The following is a 19020-nucleotide window of genomic DNA, read 5'->3' as shown; positions in this document are numbered from 1 at the left end:
ACTAACCTAGGTTTTTCTGCATAAGGGATCTTTCCATAATTTAGATTTTAGTCTGCTAAAATTAATTTAAACGTCAAATAAACCCCATAGGATTGTTTTGCCACCCATATGGATTCATGCAGCTTAGCTATTACCAAGTAAAAGGCACCTCCATGTCATAGACATTCTGATTGTATCACGGAGTGCTGCCCATTTGAATTCCTAACAAGTTGTAATAAAAACTCACCCAGCGGTGCGGCAGGGACGCATGCCACGTGGTTCCTCTCCCTCCGCCATTGCTGGTTCTTAGGGCGCGCGCGCCCGCGTCTCGTTTTCTTTATTGACGTGGATGCGCTGGCGTAATGACGCAGACGCGCAAAAGGACGCAATGGCGAGAAAACACCAGGGTATAACCCTGACCCTTGCCTGAATATCGACTATGCTTCGGCTGTACCCTCCTGTCTGATTGATTACCCGGTTTTGACCTTTGCCTGCCTGATTACGATTGACTTCTGCCTGCCTCGACCCTGCCTGTACTGACTACAATTCTGGTTTCCTGTTTTGTACCGTGACCCTCGGCCTAAAGACTCTCGCTAACAGTCGTGCCCCTCTGTCTATCCAGAACCTCTAGCCTTGCACCTCTCATTTAAGTCCTGGTGGCATCCAAGTAGCTGAGGGCTCCTCCCGAGGCCAACGGCGGTCACACTACAGGTGAAGCACGACCCGAGACCAGGGTGCTTGGCATTTGTTCTGGTGTTGGATGCCGACCATGACACGAGTATTGTATACGGGTGGAAGGACACGTGGAAAAAGTGCACCCGTGAACAAAGTTGCAGATAAGTGAGTGCGACCTGAATTGACTACAATAGACATTCTGATTGTATTAAGAAAAGAAACAAGAAATATTTTCAATATTTTCCAATGAACATTATGTTCTTCAGTTTAATACAACATTTATAAAATCAATAAAATCAAACAAAGTGGCTTGGTTGACACTGAAAATCTTGTGTTCGAGACGTCTGAAACTCATGCAAGTCAAGCCTACAATAAGATTCCAGGGCATAGCTCTCAGTTGAATGGATTCCCATTGTGCGCTTAAAATCCTCTGTAGTGGAGTGGGGTGGAGGTCACATAGCTGGAAGGAAAGTCTAATCCAGTTTACACTGTTCAACACACAAATTAGTTCACAAACAGCAGTGAAATAAAAATGTTTAAAACGGGATAGAACTATATCATGATAAAAGTTAATATCACTGATGGCCACTAAAGAATATATTTCTGCCAGTCGCTGGAAAGGTCCATTACATTAGAAGTACTCTTAGTCATAGCATTTAAGATGATCCACTGGCATGAAATGTTATTAAAGTGCACTAGAATTGTGATTTGGTGAAGCAGTTACATCTCAGATCTAGACTCTTGAATATTGTTAAGTGCTAGAAAAATGCTACCTTGGTCGCAGAGAACCATCATGGAGGATCATCAAAAACCTTCAAGAAAGTTTCATCCCCATTCAAAAAGCAACGGTGTTCTATTATATAATGGTCTAGATGTGCATTCCCTCATGTTCAATGCCCAAGTACAGAATATTTGGGTAATGCCATACTGAATTCTGGTTTTGACACACAACACATCAGTGTTAAGGACAGATTGAGACTTGGATAATGGCCAAGGATTAGGCCCTGAGGACTGTTCTTTATATATCAAAGTATTAACATGTTAAAATGTCATTGGATAATTAGTACGCTATTTCTGAACTCCTCACTCGAACAAAATCAGAGTCCAGAGAGTTTTTAAAAAATTTACACTTAAAGGACAACTAAAACCCCCTGTAGCCAAAAGTCCCCACTGGTCCCCCTCCACAGTGTTACCCCTGAATTGTATTCCCTCTAGAAATACTGACCACATATGCAAAGTCAGCCAGGCCCAGATTTGTGGAAAGGCCACCAAGGCCCCGGCCGCAGGATTTTAGAGGGCCGCATGCTGCTAAACCACACCCATATTGGTTCAGAAACATGTTTTTTACATTTCCTGTGCACCAATCCCCATTGCTCTGGACCCGATGATGAAAATTTGCCCGAATAAAGGGGAGGGGGACCAGGGCAACTAATGGCAATGGGCCTAGGGGCGCCCACTATGTAAATCCAGCCCTGGAGTCAGCGCAGCGGAGCTCACGGGTGCCATCTTCGGCACTTCGGTATTCTTAGTAAAGTGAGCACCTTATTGGCGCATGCGCAGTTGGAGCAGTTTACAACTGCATATGTGCCGAAAGTACCGGAAATTGCAGAAGGGGAGAAGACCCATAGAATACCGAAGCACCGGAAGATGCACCTGTGAGCTCCACTGTGCTGACTCTGCATGTGCGGTCAGTATTTCTAGAGGGAACACAATTCAGGGGTAACATTGTGCAGGGGGGAGGCAGGGAGGGGGGCCAGTGGGGACTTTTGGTTAAAGGGGGGTTTAGTTCTCCTTTCAGAAGGAATTCATAAGCTTGGAGGTTCAAGCACAAAGAAGTGATAAGAGAAATCAGTCATGTACTTCTTTTGATCACTAGAATATAGAAACTCGAGTTCTTCTTTAAGACTTAAACAGTAAAGTAGGACAAAATAAACACAATAATAACAAGTAAAACTAGAAGAGCTTTCTGGAGCTTCTCCAAACCATATTTGGTTTCCTACTTGGGCTTGACGAAAGCAGTGCACTACAGTAAATAAGTAAAATGGTGTTAAAATGGACAAAGTGTCCTTGGCAACTTTTCCTTAAAAGAGTTAGAGCTCCTTCAAATGACACTAAATAGCTTGCCTGCCTTTTCTTTCATCATTTAGATTCCTTGTTCCAGCAGCCTTAACCTAACAGAACAATAACCATTGAAGAGTTCCAAACACGTTAGTGTTCTGGTGGGTCAAGAATGTGGCAGAACTGACAAATTAGGCACTTTGGGAGACTTCTTAATTTGAAGTGTTCCAGGATGCACCGTGCTGAAGCCATGACAGTGGATTTATACGTGGCGAAAAAAAGCAGACACAATTTGAAGGCACTCTAATTCTATAAGGCAAGGACTCATTATGTCCTCTTTATTTCCATTCTTATACCCCCTGCTGCAATGTCACAATTTGGTCTGGAATCCTCACACATGCACAAGCTAAATCACATGAAAACTCTAGCACCTGTCCTTCTGACAGTACCACATAGAAAAAAAAAATCTATCCATATTACAATTAAAAACACTAGACCTGTTCTACAGATCCACCAAAATAGACACCTTTTGAGACTGACCTTAAAAATATCCTTTTTCCTCTCGGTAATCAGGAAAGGAATACAGCATCAGACACAATGAAGCTTACATCTGTTGGCCTTTGTGCTTCTACCTCATGTTTATAGGACAACATTAGAATCATTGGTGACACCACTCTAGTAAAAGCTACATTATAAACGTGTAGAGCCCTTTATGAAACTTACACAAAGTAAAAAAAAAAATAGTCTATGCAATACTTGTATCAGTGCTTTGCATGGCCATTCATATGATAGCAGTTTTTGTTTTTACTAGATTCTCTTTTGGAGGCTATGGTTTTTAGAGAGTTGACTTTTTCTGCCTTAGCTGGAGAGGAAGAGTTGGTAAAAGAAGGAGATGGAGGCTCATCTAAGAAGTTATTCAGAGATTGGTCAACTTCTGTGTCAGATGCCTCCATTGATCCACTCCGCTTACGCTCCTTGCTGTTGAAGAAGGACACTTGCTGGAAACTAGTATGCAAATCATCTTTTATACTCTCTAGGATCTGGAGGAAGGATGGCCGATGCTTTGGATTCTTCTGCCAACACCAACGCATTAACTCATGGCTGGAGAGAAATAAATAAATAAATCTGAGTGCAAAGCAAAGGCAGCTGCCAATGTCAACAGTAAAACGACCAAACAACAGGAAGGTGGTCTACAATTTTTTCTTTTATTAATTATGCAGCTTGGAGTCTCAGCATGTTGTTGGGCAGCACTTCTAAGTGAACACAGCTAACTTTTCAACTTCTTCTCATGATCTTACCTCTATAATGAGAGGTAGGGCACCAGAATCCTAGCAATTAAAGAGGAATATTGAATATTTGTTGAAATATCCCTAGTTAAAATGCATGGAATGCTTTGATTCACTTGGAGGGCGAGATTTTTCTCAAGTTGAAATAAGGGGGTCAGTCAAGTAATTAAGAAGAACAGATAGCAAAGGATTTCTGAAAGAAGTTCCAAAAACTGGAGTGTTCAAGGACCAAACTTTGTTGCCTCTGTGGATTCTTAATGTACACTAGAAAAACAAGTAACCTGGGGCCTAAAAGTATTTTTCTGTGCTCAAAAATATCTATCTAATATTACTAAGCAGAATTGGCTGACCTTGTCTTGCTCTTCAGAGCTCCAATAAAATGAACAGTATTAGCCTGTTGGTTATTCAGAAAGCAATTACACATCCACATACTCATTGATGCAAACATACAGATGGAGCAAACTTTATTTATGTCTCTGATCATACACATGACACAACATTGAAAAATATTTGATGTTGACTGTAGAAATTATGTGCCAAAGTTAGTAAAGGGCTGTACAGTATTTTAACTTAAATATTTTTACCCCCCCCTAAAAAAAATCTTCAAATATCAAGAGTTTTTATGATTTGTCATCTACAACCCAACATCAAACAGCAGTTATCTAATAGCTTGCTTACAGTCTATCTGGGCAGTTTTCTGGCTTCTCCAAGATCCCGTTATCGATCACAAAATGAAGGACTTGCTCGTTCGCCATTCCCTGATAGGGCTGCTCTGCCAGCGTGGCTATTTCCCATAGCACAACACCAAATGACCTGAAAGTTACAGCGGTTGATAGGTTAGATGAAAATCCAACCTGCACTGATATTGACATGCATCTGACCTTCTTTCCAGCCAGTACCATCATGAACCAAGTACTACATACCAGACATCTGAATGTGTCGTAAAGATGCCATCTTTTAGAGATTCTGGAGACATCCATCTTACAGGAAGCAATGACTTGCCACCTTTACGATAGTAATCGGTTTCATAAATATCCCTGGTCATGCCAAAGTCTAAAGAAAATAATTAAGTCAAGGACATTGAAGGTCTTGAGAGATACATTTGTATATTAGGCTGCAAACTGTACATGGTGTATTATTGTTAGAGGACATTACACTTTAAAATAGGGAGTAAATACGTGATCAGTTAAGCCTTCCAGTCTATTACATGATTAACAGTGCAGAGGTCCAGGCTGAGCAGATGATTCTTTTTTTGAAGGTTTGATTGCTGAGATTACCTCCCAACAATTGAACCTTCAAAAAAAAAAAAAAAAAGAAGCACTGGGTCTTGCCCCACTTCTTTCAAAATCTAGTTGGTACTTCTCTTGGACTGATGGAAGCACTGATTTGGAGCTTCTGCAAGGAACAACAGAGCTGCTTGATCTTTCTTGGCTCAAATGCTGCATTTAGGCACAACAGTTGGTCATGGACCTCCATAGTTCATAACAAGGTTGCAGATATAATTTATGTTAAATGTATCAGACATTCACCATAATTAAAAAATTATCTAGGACAGCAAATGTGTACACCCTAAATCTCTCCAGGCCTGGCTTCTACAAGTATCTAAAACAGCAAATGCACCAGTTCACCAACCACTTTTCCATAGCTGCCAACCCACCTCCAATCTTTACTGTAAGATCTTCAGACACCATGCAGTTGCGGGCAGCCAAATCCCGATGAACAAACTTCTTTGCAGTCAAGTAGGCCATGCCATCGGCTATTTCCCCTGCCATTTGGATCATTCGCTTAAGAGATGGCTGGTTACCAGGGTTGTTATTCTGCAATGTTTTAAGTGTAGGACATACGTCACTCTAGAAGACTTTTTGCATTAATTTAATGTTTCCTTAAACATATAGATATTGTGGTGTACCATACAGTTTTCCAAAAAAAGAGATATCCAACCCTTTGTGGCAGATACATAACAGGCTAGCAGCAGTTTTTATGATATTGATATCTAAAAAAGATGCCGCAGCAGGGGCAAACACTATAATAAGTCCCACTCTTATGAATCATAGAAATGTACAACTATAGGGAAATGTATGACACATGTAGTCAACAATACCTCTAAATTGTAATTCTTGTTTTACTAAAAAAAAAAGAAAAAATTATAACAAAAAGGATAAAAAGGCAGTACCTCCTCATCTGGCCTTAAGGAACGTAGGTAGCTCTTCAGGTCTCCCTTTGTCATCAACTCCATGATGACCAGAGCAGGTTGTCCTTGTGACACCACTCCCAGCAATCGAACCTTTAATAAAAAAAAATGACCATATTCAATTTACAAAGAGATAAGGACACTTTAGGCAAGGCTGAGACTGCAACCAGAGCCAGAATCACATCCATAGAAACACTGATTTTTACCCCACTTCTTTCAGAACCTAGCTGGTCTCTTGGAATGCTGCATTCACAAATTTGGGGACACCAAGCAAAATGGTTAACTGCAGCTCTAAACACTGCTAAGAGGACCAGTGAGGAAGAGAATCAGTCAACACCTATTGACTGTGGTCTCTTTCTGTTACCTTACTCATTGGCAGTCTTCACATTTCTTGAGTTCCTTAGTTAATATGGGTAGGTTACATGAGTTACTAGAAAATGTTATCACATTGTCCACATATGTATGTAGGTCTCCCAAACTTACCACATGGTGGCACAGAAATGCTTTCATTACAGATGCTTCATTCAAGAACTCAATGCGCTCCCTCATTGTTGCCAGTTCATTTACGGTTTTCAAGGCCACTCGGGTTGTAGGTTCGTTCTTGTCAATGTCCTTGGCAACACCCTCATAAACCATTCCAAAAGAGCCTTGGCCCAGTTCCTTCATGATAGTGATGTTCTCTCTTGGAAACTCCCATTCATCTGCAACATACACTGTTGTACACAAGACATCTAGTCACATCTTGCATACATGAATAAACCACCATATTGCATTTTGTTACATAGCAACACCATTAGCCTGACACTTTGCATCTAGATAAAGGGCCACTGTATTGTTACAACCTATGGTATAGCAATGGTATTCCTTCTATGGGCCTGTTTGGCTGATCATGGAATAGTTTTCACAGTGCTGAAACCATTGTAATAAATAGTCAATTATGATTTAGTCGCAGCCACATGAGATGGTACTATCTTGTGGACAACCAGCAAGACAATGGCATCTTAAGCAAGATTAATATTACAAGCCATCAGCATTAACTTCAGAGAAGCGGTGGTAGCCAATAAAATTTTTATCGTACAGTTTTTACAACCATGGTCATTTTTAGTGGCGACCACAAAAAGGAATGTCCATAAGAGCAAAAATTCAGAACTTACTGTCAGAAGCACTGAAATACTCTGGATTAACAGAAGCATATAATGTTCCATTGGGGAATCCATTGTTGTTTCTGTTAGAGAAAAAAACAGGATGTCAATATATATCTATCCAATAACTGTGAACATTCTACTGATGTGGTTGGTGTCTACCCAGGGCTGTATCTTCATCTGGTGCTGCCCTAGGCACCAGACTGGATCATGACCTGTCTGTATCGAATTAGAAAATGCCTTGGTAAGTGAAATGATAACGAAATGATATGTCAACTTGCACCAGTTATGAGCTAACTAAGGAAGTTGCAATATTGCTGCATTTCCTGTTTTTTATATTGAACCACTTTTTAGCGTCATTAAGTTTTGGTCACTCCCATTAAACCCCATTGCTATACACCATGAAGCCTTCTTGTAAGGAGTGTAGATATCAGGGTTTTAGATTTAAGCCACAAGTGGTTATTATCAAAGAACAAAGATTATAGAACATGACACTAGTACAGAATTGCTGTGTTGTAGAAGAAGCTCGAGGGTTAAAGGCCATTCTGTTATTAGAATGTAGAATGTTTGCACAGAACAAGGAATACATCTGTTGTCTCATGTCACAAGTATTGATAGTGCAAGGCCAAGAAAGACATATATAGTTTCAGAAACTACAGCATAGATACCATTCTGGACACTGTGCTGACACAGTAGATGAACCTTATTTGGCTTTTGTACTGAGCCTGTGAGTCTGTCCCTGAGATGGAAATAGTGACACAGTTATGCTAAAACAAGAATGATGATTGGATGTCACTGGATCAGCCCCATGGAAGAAGAAATGGTTAAAATGGTCATCTGTTGTATTGCTAATTGTTCCCTCCACGTCTTCATGAGCTTTCAGGACGTATGAGTTATTATTTAATACTCTGTATTATATTACTCTGTATTAATGTATATCTCAAATAAAGCTGTCTGGGTAATATCCTGAGTGAATCTGAATGGTTCAAGTCAGGCCCAGGGGGAACTTCGGGGCCTGGCTCGATTTGAGTAAGTATTTCTTTAAATCCAAGAGAGACTTACTCATTGTGGGTGAGAATCATATATCCCTATAATCATATCGATAGACGAGTGACAATATATATTATATTATCCATAAATTTGAATACGACATTTCTCGTAACATCAGAACAACAAGACCATAAGGGAAGATGAAAGAACAATTTGCAGAACCTATAGACATTGGGACTATTGTTGTATATTGTATGCAATATATACAATTATTCTGTTGACCCAAAAATATATACAATACATACTTGGGAAGTCTTTAAATTCTCCACATTTCAAACACTGGACCTATGAAAGGGGAGCTAAACCTATAATATAGATATATGTACATGGTTTAGTTCCCCTTTCATAGGTCCTGGTATATGGAATGTAGAGAATTCAAAGACTTCCCAAACCAGACTGTCTGCAACTCAACAAGAAAGTCAAAACAATTGCAAATATTTAAAATTTTCACAATGTTCACAACCAAGGCCTTACAATCACATAAAGTGCAATAAAATAATAAATAAAATCATTACTGAAATTGTTGTCCCAAAGTACAATACCAAATTGGCTGAAGACCAAAATCCAGAGAAGCATTCCAGTTCCTATTAACAACCACATTATTATGATCGTTAATATTTATAAAGAGGATGTGCGGGTTCAAAGGCGGCATTGGGTTGGGCCAAATGAGCAGGAGACAGAGCAATGCACAAAAACAAGCTGATAGTTGGAATACACAGATACCCATCCTGCAATGACAAAGCCTGTCCAGACCGGTCTTTGCTAGAGACATGGCATTTCTCTGTACCTTCCTCTCCATCTGGCAAACGAGTCCCTTTTATTTTCAGAAAACTAAGGCTCTCTTAGAATAAACAGCCCTTGTTTGTTTTCACTTCATAATTGATTGATGGTGCTTTATGGAGTTCTGAATTGACACGTACACGCTTTTTAACCCTTTGCTGGGTAACGTGGGCGAGACTGAACCCAGAAATCTGAATCTATAGCTTCTTAAAGAACATAATAATAATAACAACTATTTAAATTCAGGAATAACATCCTATGCTGCCGTAAATTCCTGAAAATTCCAAGAATTTACTTGGGGTTGCAAAATATTTTCATGAAAACACTATGACAATATACAATCACCTAATGGTAATGCACATAAAAACTATAGCTTGTAGTTAAATAAACCAAATAAACAATTTGAGGAATTTTTAACCAAAATTTACTTTTCACAGCTTTCGTGGCTGGTCCGTTACGCTGATGTAAATAAGAAACGCTAAGAACATTTTATATTAAGTTAAGTGTCCACGAGGGGTTGTATAACAGGATGCCTCATACTTACCCTTTTTTATTGTAAAAGAAGATGAATACGGCCAGCAATGCAATGAACACCAAAAGAATAATGGGCATGATTTTGAGGAGCAAATACAAGTTTTCAAATTGTTCTTCTGCTTCAAAAAAAGAAAATAAATCCATCAATTACAGGCAAAGACATAAAAAATAAATTGAGAACTTTTAGGGTGCCAGGGTTAACCAACGTACCGGGACCAAGAATGAAAAATACAACTGGTTCTGTCCAAGATCCATTCCCAGCCAACGAGGTGGCTCTGATACGAGCAGAATAATTTCCAGGTTGCAGCAACGTGAGATAGACGCCTTTATTTGTCTGGAATTTTTGGCGGGACACACACACCACAGTTGCAGGCCCTTCCTAAGAAGAGGGAACAGATTAAACGCATGAAAGCAGAAGCCATGTTCCCAATTTACCAGTTTAGTATTCAAGTGTGAAGGAATCTTCTGCCTTCAAGTGCCTGGCAGGTAATTGGGGTTCCTAGTTCTTACCTCATGATCACGTTTGTACTTAATCTCATATTTTAGGATTAGCCCGTTGGGTTTTTCTGGTTCTTCCCACTTCATCAAGATAGTATTTTTCACTGTGACTTCCCAAGTGATATTCCCAATTATGTTATCAGCGAGAGCTATTTGGAATTTAAAAAAAAAAATTCTCAGTCATCTAGGGTTAGGTTAAGAAAAGTTGACAGTCATTCCATGTCCACAAAATAGATTAACCTGACAGGCAGCATTAGTTGAAGCAGCTAGTTAAAACTTCTTGGACAACAAAAAAAATTCTCCCCAAATCCCATCTTAGCTGGTCTATATGCTTCACCTTCCTTAAGCAAAGGCATTGGGTCCCCTAGTAGCCCCACAGTTAGGCAACTAATAAAATATATTGTTTAGGGATATCAGACTAGTGGATACCATATTTCATGCCTCAGATGAGGTATTTTCCATAATATCAGTACTGTAACTACAAAGTTATGGCAGTATAACAGAACACTTAATGGGTAAGATCCCATGACAGATCAAAATATTATTCAAATATTGGTTGGGCACCATGGTAGATGTTTTACCTGGATAACATCTCCATTCCACATTACAAACAAACCACTTCACCAGCCCATTTTCATCAACCTTAACACCTTCTCTATAGAATTATCTTAAATGTATATTATTTACATCTTTTATTCCCTTTCCATTTCTAGAAACAGCTTTGGAAGAGACCTTCTTTATAAAGGTGGTGGTTTTGTCCAGTCATGGACCTTCCTTCTGCACAATACCAAAGGTAACTGAATTTTAGCTAGTAGCTCAGGAATATGGGAAAGTGAAATTTAAAATGTCCCTTTACAAGAAGAATAAATAAAGAGATTAAAAAAGATATTTCAACTATTGATTTAGATCAGTTAAAAGTAGAAAATATAATAAAATACATACGGTCCTGCATGGTCCTGGCAAAAACAAAGGTGGCTGCGCTGCACCCAACAATGTCTGCTGCATGGTTACAGGCATGGATATCTATCCGATACTCAGTGAAGTGTCTTAGGTTTGAAATAACCATTCTATCTCGAAAGACCTTGTCTTTATAGGAGTAGGGTTTTGTATCGACCCCTGTGTGATTGATGGTATGGCTCACAGTTCCTTCTGGAAGGGAAGTGTTGCCTAGAACTTCATGAGTCATTCCTGATACATCTCTCCGTGTCTTTGGAGGCCTGGAATGTTGGAGCAGAGGATGGTTGTTGGTTAACAAGGAACAGGGAGATTTGTATTATGTTAAAGGGGTGAAAGCATAAGTAACCAAACTGAGTTTTTCAGGGTTCCAATAATTCATCCAAGGATTTGTCCAAGGTTTCATTGAAATAAATAATAGGCCCAAGAAGGGTTTTGAGTGACATTGGTTAGACATACAGTAACTGCAGTGAATAGAAATGTAAAAGTGAGAAAGAGAAATAATGTAAGGAATAAATAATGTTAAGTAATACAAAGTATGCTAACTACTTAAACTTATGGTTCTTTCCACCCAAGACCATTTTTAGAACCATTGTACAAAGGTTATTGAGTAGAATTTAAGAATCCAGAAAAGCTCAGGATAATAACCCCTAGAAAACAACATCAGATATGAAGCAGGGAGAAAAATTGAGATAACATACAGCGTTCCCGGAAAGCGAAGCTAAGCAAAAACCATTCAAATTCATTGCAATCAAGCGCAGCATGGTGTCTCACAAAGACGAAACAGGCTCATAAAGAAATTGTTATATTTTAATTCTAGATATACAGCTGGCGTCAAATCTTTTTCCCCATAATTTCCAAGTAATTCTGCTACAAGGGACTGTCAACGGTGCCACCTCCAAGGACCCCACTGATGGACAATTCCACAATAGTGTGAAACAAATGGTCTTCTCCAATGTTGGAAGAAGTGATTTAGATGATTTAGATGTGTGCCCAACGGCTACTTCTAGTTATGCCACTGGATATATTTTAAAGCACCATCTATCTGTTGTATAGAGCTTGTCTTTGAACAAACACCAGAGCAGCAAGGCCAGAAGCAGAAAAGCAGCATATGGAATTTGGCAGAAGCAAGCCATTAACCAGTGGGTTTAACCATTTCTGTTGTGGTCAACGATGAATGGACATGCCACAAGAAAAAAGGGTTAAGGCCACTTAATATGAAATATCTGTCTCACCTCTGATTCTCCTTGTTGATTAATGTCACTTTCCAGGGAGGCCTATAATCAAATACATATACAAATTATAAACATAACCCTGGGGGGCTACAGAATATGACACCTAAAGGGGACTTAGACAATGTTGAGAAACTGCCTTTACCACTCTCATTGGTGAATTCTCTTGCATCTGAATTCAAGTTTTGGTCATCTCTTTTTGAGCATTAAAGGGGGCAGTAGGATGTTTTTTTGATGGGATTAGGACTTTAAACTTCAAGTGAAGGTGTCCAACATATTAGCCTTGAGATCGTGGCCTTGTGCCCCTCCTTAGGAAATATCTACCATGACACACACTCAAAATTGGGAAAGTTTCTTCTGTTTTCAGAGCTTAATATTACTAAGGCAACTTTCCACGGTGGTGCGTTTTTCATGGACACGGAATTTCAGCTGATATTTTGCTTCCTGGATACAGCAGAATATAAGATTTGAAGGAAAAAAAATCACCAGCACTTACTTTGGAATGAAGATAGTGTTCCGCAGGAAGTTCTCAAACTTTTTCTGAAAAGAGCTTTCATCCATGTCGGGATGTATACCATCCTTCTGACATGGGCAACACTTATCTTCGTTGTCCTGGTTGGGATCTTGATTGCCATTATCATCATTATCAAATCTGGTGTCGGCACTGCTGGTTGGCAACTTCAGACCTACAGGAAAGAGTTTTTGTAAAAGACCTGAAAGTGTAACCATCAGCAAATAAAAATAGCTATTGTTATTAGTAGTAGCAAACTGGACTGCACGGGGTATGAGCCAATATTTGCTTTCCATATTTCTAATATGTGTTGCCAAATTGTGGTCTGTCCCCACTGGGAGGGCCTGTAGCTCTGGTGGGGAGCCAAGCCTTAAGTATAGTTTGGAGGAGATTTGGGAGGAGTGCTCATTTAGTGTCCTACAAAACCCTAAAAATGTCCAGCTTGAATGTCAATAAAGTATTTGTTGCCCTATATATCCTTGGAGCTATGGCTAAATGAGTGATACGCCAATGTGTAAACTTGTTATGAGATGAAGTTGAACCTGATCAAGGTTTAGGCCCTCAAGGGGGGCTTGAACTGAAATGCCCAACAATCATTGCTCTAAAACCATTTGGTTTCAGGGTGGGTGGGGTAAAAATGCATGTTGATAGGTAAACCTATTATAATTATCACTCCATGCTATGTCATCTTGGTCTGTTGCTGTTATGCACGAAGGGGCTGTTCAAGGCAAATGGAAACACAACAGCTGAAAGGTGGATTTGTTTAGGCATCTAAACTTGAAACCTTATGTTTCAATTGTAATCATGGCACAAGAGCTCCAACCCATAAGTCACGACTTCTCTTGGATTTTTCAAAGTGTTCTTAGCATGTATTTGCTCTAAAGAGGCCCCTATTATTTTGGAAACAGACAAGAGCCTCTATTCCAGGGTACAAAACTTGCTTTGCAGGAAAGTGACAAACTAGTGATATATTATATGCTGATTATTATGAGCCCATAGTAGCCTTGCAATCTATGTTAGGAACTCAGATTGGCACAGATATAATATTGCATTAGATTAAAGGTAGTCATAGTATTATACAGCGTCTATTAGGGTTCCAAAGGGCTCTCCATCTAGACTAGTGAGAACCCCTACGATGTTACGTTCAGTGGCCTCAAAGCAGGTACTTTTTTTTGAATTCCTGGCTTGGAAGAACATTTTGGTTGACTAAAAACCAGTTGTACTGCCAAGTAGAACATCCTGTAGGCTGCCAGTTCACATAGGTGCTATCAAATAGTCAAAAGGTTGGGGACCCTTGATCTAGACTATTAGTACTTTGTTGTGCAGTGTGTCTAACCAGGAGAAACTTGGGCACTTTGAAGACGAAATAGGGTCATATCCCTTGATAACACATGGATAAGGTTCAGCCACTATTTTGAAATTCCAGATGGGAATGTCACCATAAAAGTTACAGCTCGGTATGATGAAGGCAGTAGACAGTTCTTGGTTGTCAAACTGGCATTTAAATTACTTTCTAGATATCAGGCAATGGTTTTGGAAACAAACAGGAGATTCCACCATAGCACCAATCATGTTCCCCAGTCAATTTAGTGACCAGTAGCAATATGGAACAGGCCAGGAGTGATATGGGCTCCAGGACATCTAAAGGTTTATTTAACAGCAATCAAACATAGTTTTCCTTTTTCTCTGGGTTTTTTTTTTTTTGTAAAAATTGTAATCATTATTCACACGTGCTTCATTAAGGAACTAATCGCCAGAGAACCTCACCACCTTCCTTTTCTTTTATCCCAGATCTGAGGCCCAGAGCGAGATCAGGAAACAGACCATAGTCTACTTCAGTTCCTTCATTTAATCTAGCTGAGCCTAAGCAGTGTTATTAAAAGGCTATTTATTCATTTAAAAGCAAACCTATCCTGGAGGGATAAAGCTAACCGAGACACCAGCTGGTGTCATTTTTTCTGGAAGAGCACTCTTGCCTAATTTAAAAAAGTGGGCTGTTTGGTAATGTTACTGACCTTTTGTACAATAGTTGTTCAGGTAAAGTTCCCTATCCTCCATCATCTGCTGCCACAGTACCAAGTAGTAGGTGAGGTTACCATTGCGCTGAGTTGGTGGCTTCCATCGAACGATCAGGTGTGAGGAAGAGTTGGACATGATCATGACATCCTGAGGGACAGTAGGAGCTGCAGTAATGAGAAGAATGCAGTTTTTTTTTAAAGAAATACATATTTGGGGGAACATATGGTTTCTCTGAACTTTTGCTTCAATTGTTTCCATAACTGGTGTCAATGACTAGCTAGAATAGGTCTTTGCATTGACAGCAGAAAAACATTGTATAATGAATTTACAGGAGTGTGAAAGTCTTTTAGCAGCTGTAGGGTCATTTTGACTTGTCATTCTAATCTACAGATGACGCATGGAATGTTGCAAATAGAGTCGCCATCCAATATTTTCCAGCATACCTGGTAAAATGCCAGTCATGTAAGGGCAATACAGATAAAAAGTAGTGGTTTGGTCGGATTAAGCAGAACTGAATATTTGGTTCTTCTTAATCAGGTCAAGATGATTACATGGTGGACCCATGCAAAGCCATAATAAACAGATTATATTCACATTCTTGTGCAGTGGGACTTTCTACTCCATCTGGTGGACCCATGCAAAGCCAAAATAGACAGATTACATTAACACTCTTGGGCAGTGGAATTTTCCACTCCATCTGATTGATATGTGAACACCCAGGCAGATATTGACCGCAGAGGAAAATTATAAAGAGAGACCAGGTTAGCAGCCAAGGTCTGCCAGTTTATGGGAACCGTAAAAATAGTGTATATCTCAAAGCCTGGCCATGAGATGGAACCACTGTGACAAAAGTGTACGGTCATCCAATGGTCCAATGAAACATGGTATTGGGCCACCATCATGAAGAACCACTGTTGCGATTGCCTTACACAGTCTAAATCCATATGTGTAAAGGCTTAAACACCTTAGACAGATTATTCAAAGGCATGATGGAGCCATCTTAAATAGTATCACAGGAGATGATTGGTTTGGAAAATGAAGAAAAGATCATCTCAGATGAAGTCTGCTCTACATAATTTTTGTATCCAAGCAAAGGCAGATAGCTCGATTCTACTCTGTGTCCTACCCATAATATAATTTATTGGCTTTTGTTTTTATGTAAACTATCCCATGTCTGGATGCCTGCTACAGTACTTTATCTATTTATAGTTTGCCATGTCCTAAATTGCACCCTGCATTTGGCAATCACACCCTTCATTATCACTTCATGTGTTTATTGAGCTTTCCACAACTACTCGCCTCTCATCTGTATTGATTATTCCACTTCTCACAAGAGAGGAAATATTCTTCCACTGCATAACAGGAATGTTATCACTTAAAGGGAGGTTATAATGAGGGTGTGGATCGTATTGCAGTTTAAAACAACAGTGCCCCTTTAATATGATATAATTAGAAGACCAATTATTGCTCCATAAAGCCAAGCAGGCATTCTGGCTCTTTTGTCATGACAAAAATTTGCTCACAGAGGAGGATCCTTTTCATTGGAGTGATATATATTTTCATCTTGATAGGGTAAGCAATAAAACATCTCCCATCCATTAATATAAATAAACCCAGGCCAATGTGGGATAACATGTGTATATGTTTAAGGTGCATGGAGAAGAATTCATTTTACCCAAAACAATTTAAAAACCAACAACCCTGGATCAATAGCCAACTCAGTATAATTCACAGTATAATTCAGTCGGACAAACTGTGCTCCATGCCGTTTAGAGCAAAAAAATACCAGCTTTAAATATCTCTCAGAAGTTAACAGGGGCAGATGTTCTTCATAGGAACTTGGGAGGCACATAGATAATGATGGAATATATCTTGAATACTATTAAGGGTGATGTATGGGAGTATTTGTTTCCCTATGTCAACAAGGTTGAGATTTGGGGTGTACAATTGGAAGTACAGCAGGGTAAGTGATACAGCAAGGTTTTCAGGTATCTGTTACCATGGTGGACTACAAAGCAGAGCTTGAACTACTGCTATATGGATGTCTCCAGTCTTACATTCACTGACACCTACTGTACAATCTGTCAAACTATATATCGGATTCATTGCCCGTCCTCTACTACACGGTGAAAATCAAGTTTGCCACAATTGTTGTACAAACCCCCCTACAATATATCTTTTGGTTCCTAGAATTGCTGGGAGTCCCAGGCAAGAAGACTAAAGGTGGCCATACACGGGCCGATAAAAGCTGCCGACAGACCGAGTCGGCAGCTTATTGGCCCGTGTATGGGGGCCCCCGACGGGCTTCCCCGATCGAGATCTGGACGAAAGTCGGCCAGATCTCGATCGGATGGGGTTAAAAATCCCGTCGGATCGCGGCCGCATCTGTTCGTTGATGCGGTCCCGCAATCCGACCGCCCGTTTGCGAACGTGAAGGATCCGATCGTTGGGCCCTAGGGCCCACGATCGGATCAGCCCGATATTGCCCACCTCAAGGTGGGCATATCGGAGGGAGATCCGCTCGTTTGGCGACATCGCCAAACGAGCGGATCTATCCGTGTATGGCCACCTTAAGGGACAGTAGATATAGTAAAGCACCATGGCAGCAGTAGGGCTAAATGTTGACAGAAACACTTGTGAGTAAACCTGACAAACCGAGGCTGGGAACTGTAGCTCAATCCCATAGGTTGCACAGTCTTACTTTACAAAATGTTCTCCAGTGACCACCTCAGCTGAACACAGACTTTCTATCTAACTATTAGATAAGGTCATGTAAACTATGCTTAAACATTCCAGAAAAGTGTAATATATCTACACCCTGATACAGGAACTGTAAATTGGAACTTTATTATTCTGTATAAAAAGTTGTCCAAAGATTTATTTGTAAAAATACTCATTGGTCATGCTCTAAGTTAGTCTGGTAGAAGCGATTAAGTTAGCCTGGTGGAAGCAAGCATCTTATTCAGAAGGTGTAGAATACAATACAAAATGGCAGCCCAGTTGACACATTTCCACATAGAAATTGTGGATATAACTGGCATTGTCAACATAGACATTGTCAATATAACTGGCTTTTATAAAGTACAAAATCATATTATCACTGGGCATTTTATGTTTCAAGATATTTTGTTTTCTTTCCCTACCTGCTGGTTTTGTTCGAATATAAACAACATCACTTTGTGCCCCAAAGTGCCGTCCTTCTTCTGTGCTTAGAGTGATGGCTCGAACATATATGGCATATTGAACCCATGGTTTGAGGTTTGTCAGGGTAACGCCGGGCTCTTGCTCGTTGTTTAGAGGCAGCTCCACATCTACTACATTCCAACTGTTGGCTCCACATGCATCTTGTCCCAGGTATTCTGTTATATTCTGGAACGGTCTAGCACAAACAACACTTTGGTTTTTATGGATATAATAGACAATGCTAAAGAAAAATAATATCTAAGTCTTTACAAGTCAAATGATTTATTATAAGTTTATTCTTTAGACTGTAAGCTCTTGTATTCAGAGTCTTCTGGTTCTACTTTTATTCTGTAACTCGTGTTTGTAAGTTAATGCAATACCCCTGTTTGTTATTAATCAATGTAAAGCACTTTGTAACTTGCTGGTGCTTTACAAAGAAATGATAATGATTGTTTTGCCTTGTGTTGTGGAAAAGGTTGTAGTGGCAAATACAACAGATAGGGTCATACAAAGGAATGATGCCTTTTTATCACCTAGAAGATAAAAGGATACTTGTATGTAATAGTTATGGATGATCACATGACTGCCCTGGTTGCCATTGTGAAGACAAGAGAAATGTGTTTTCCCTTCTGGGAAGTGAATTCAGATACAATCAGTGAGAATTACTTGAAGTTCCACAACAATAACTATATCCCTCAGTTGATACTTGATGATGACTTACGATTCTTTGTAGTGTACGACAAAGCTCAGCAGGTCACGGTAGTCAGGAGGCTGATAACGTTCCCATTTTAGGTTGATCCGATCAGCTTCTGTCCAGTTGCTGACAAAACGCAGAGTGTGACTGTTGCCTACAACAGAAAAGTCCAGAATGTTCTCGATTAATCATTTGAATGGGGTCAAAAAGAACAACTACATTTGAATGTTCATA

At 39.7% G+C, this 19020-nt stretch overlaps 1 protein-coding gene across 4 annotated transcripts in view; it reads right to left on the bottom strand.

The window, feature by feature from the left end:
* Positions 1–893: 893 nt before the first annotated feature.
* insrr.L (insulin receptor related receptor L homeolog) overlaps positions 894–19020 on the bottom strand; it is a 39207-nt gene continuing 21080 nt past the window's right edge. Inside the window, exons 7-23 of one of the 4 annotated variants that reach the window (XM_018228759.2) lie at positions 18814–18940; positions 18053–18288; positions 14906–15073; positions 12876–13065; positions 12383–12424; positions 11136–11410; positions 10206–10342; positions 9906–10074; positions 9706–9814; positions 7344–7414; positions 6673–6902; positions 6172–6282; positions 5656–5815; positions 4922–5051; positions 4677–4811; positions 3436–3813; positions 894–1114 (exon numbers count right to left, since the gene is read on the bottom strand). In XM_018228759.2, coding sequence (XP_018084248.1) covers positions 3474–3813; positions 4677–4811; positions 4922–5051; positions 5656–5815; positions 6172–6282; positions 6673–6902; positions 7344–7414; positions 9706–9814; positions 9906–10074; positions 10206–10342; positions 11136–11410; positions 12383–12424; positions 12876–13065; positions 14906–15073; positions 18053–18288; positions 18814–18940 — 2630 coding nt within the window. In that variant the 3' untranslated portion in view covers positions 894–1114; positions 3436–3473. 4 annotated transcript variants of the gene reach the window in all.

This window comes from Xenopus laevis, chromosome 8L, assembly GCF_017654675.1.
Source record: "Xenopus laevis strain J_2021 chromosome 8L, Xenopus_laevis_v10.1, whole genome shotgun sequence".
Lineage (NCBI taxonomy): Eukaryota > Metazoa > Chordata > Amphibia > Anura > Pipidae > Xenopus > Xenopus laevis.
The sequence above is the reverse complement of the archived record's forward strand: the minus strand, read 5'-3'. Positions and strand labels throughout refer to the sequence as shown.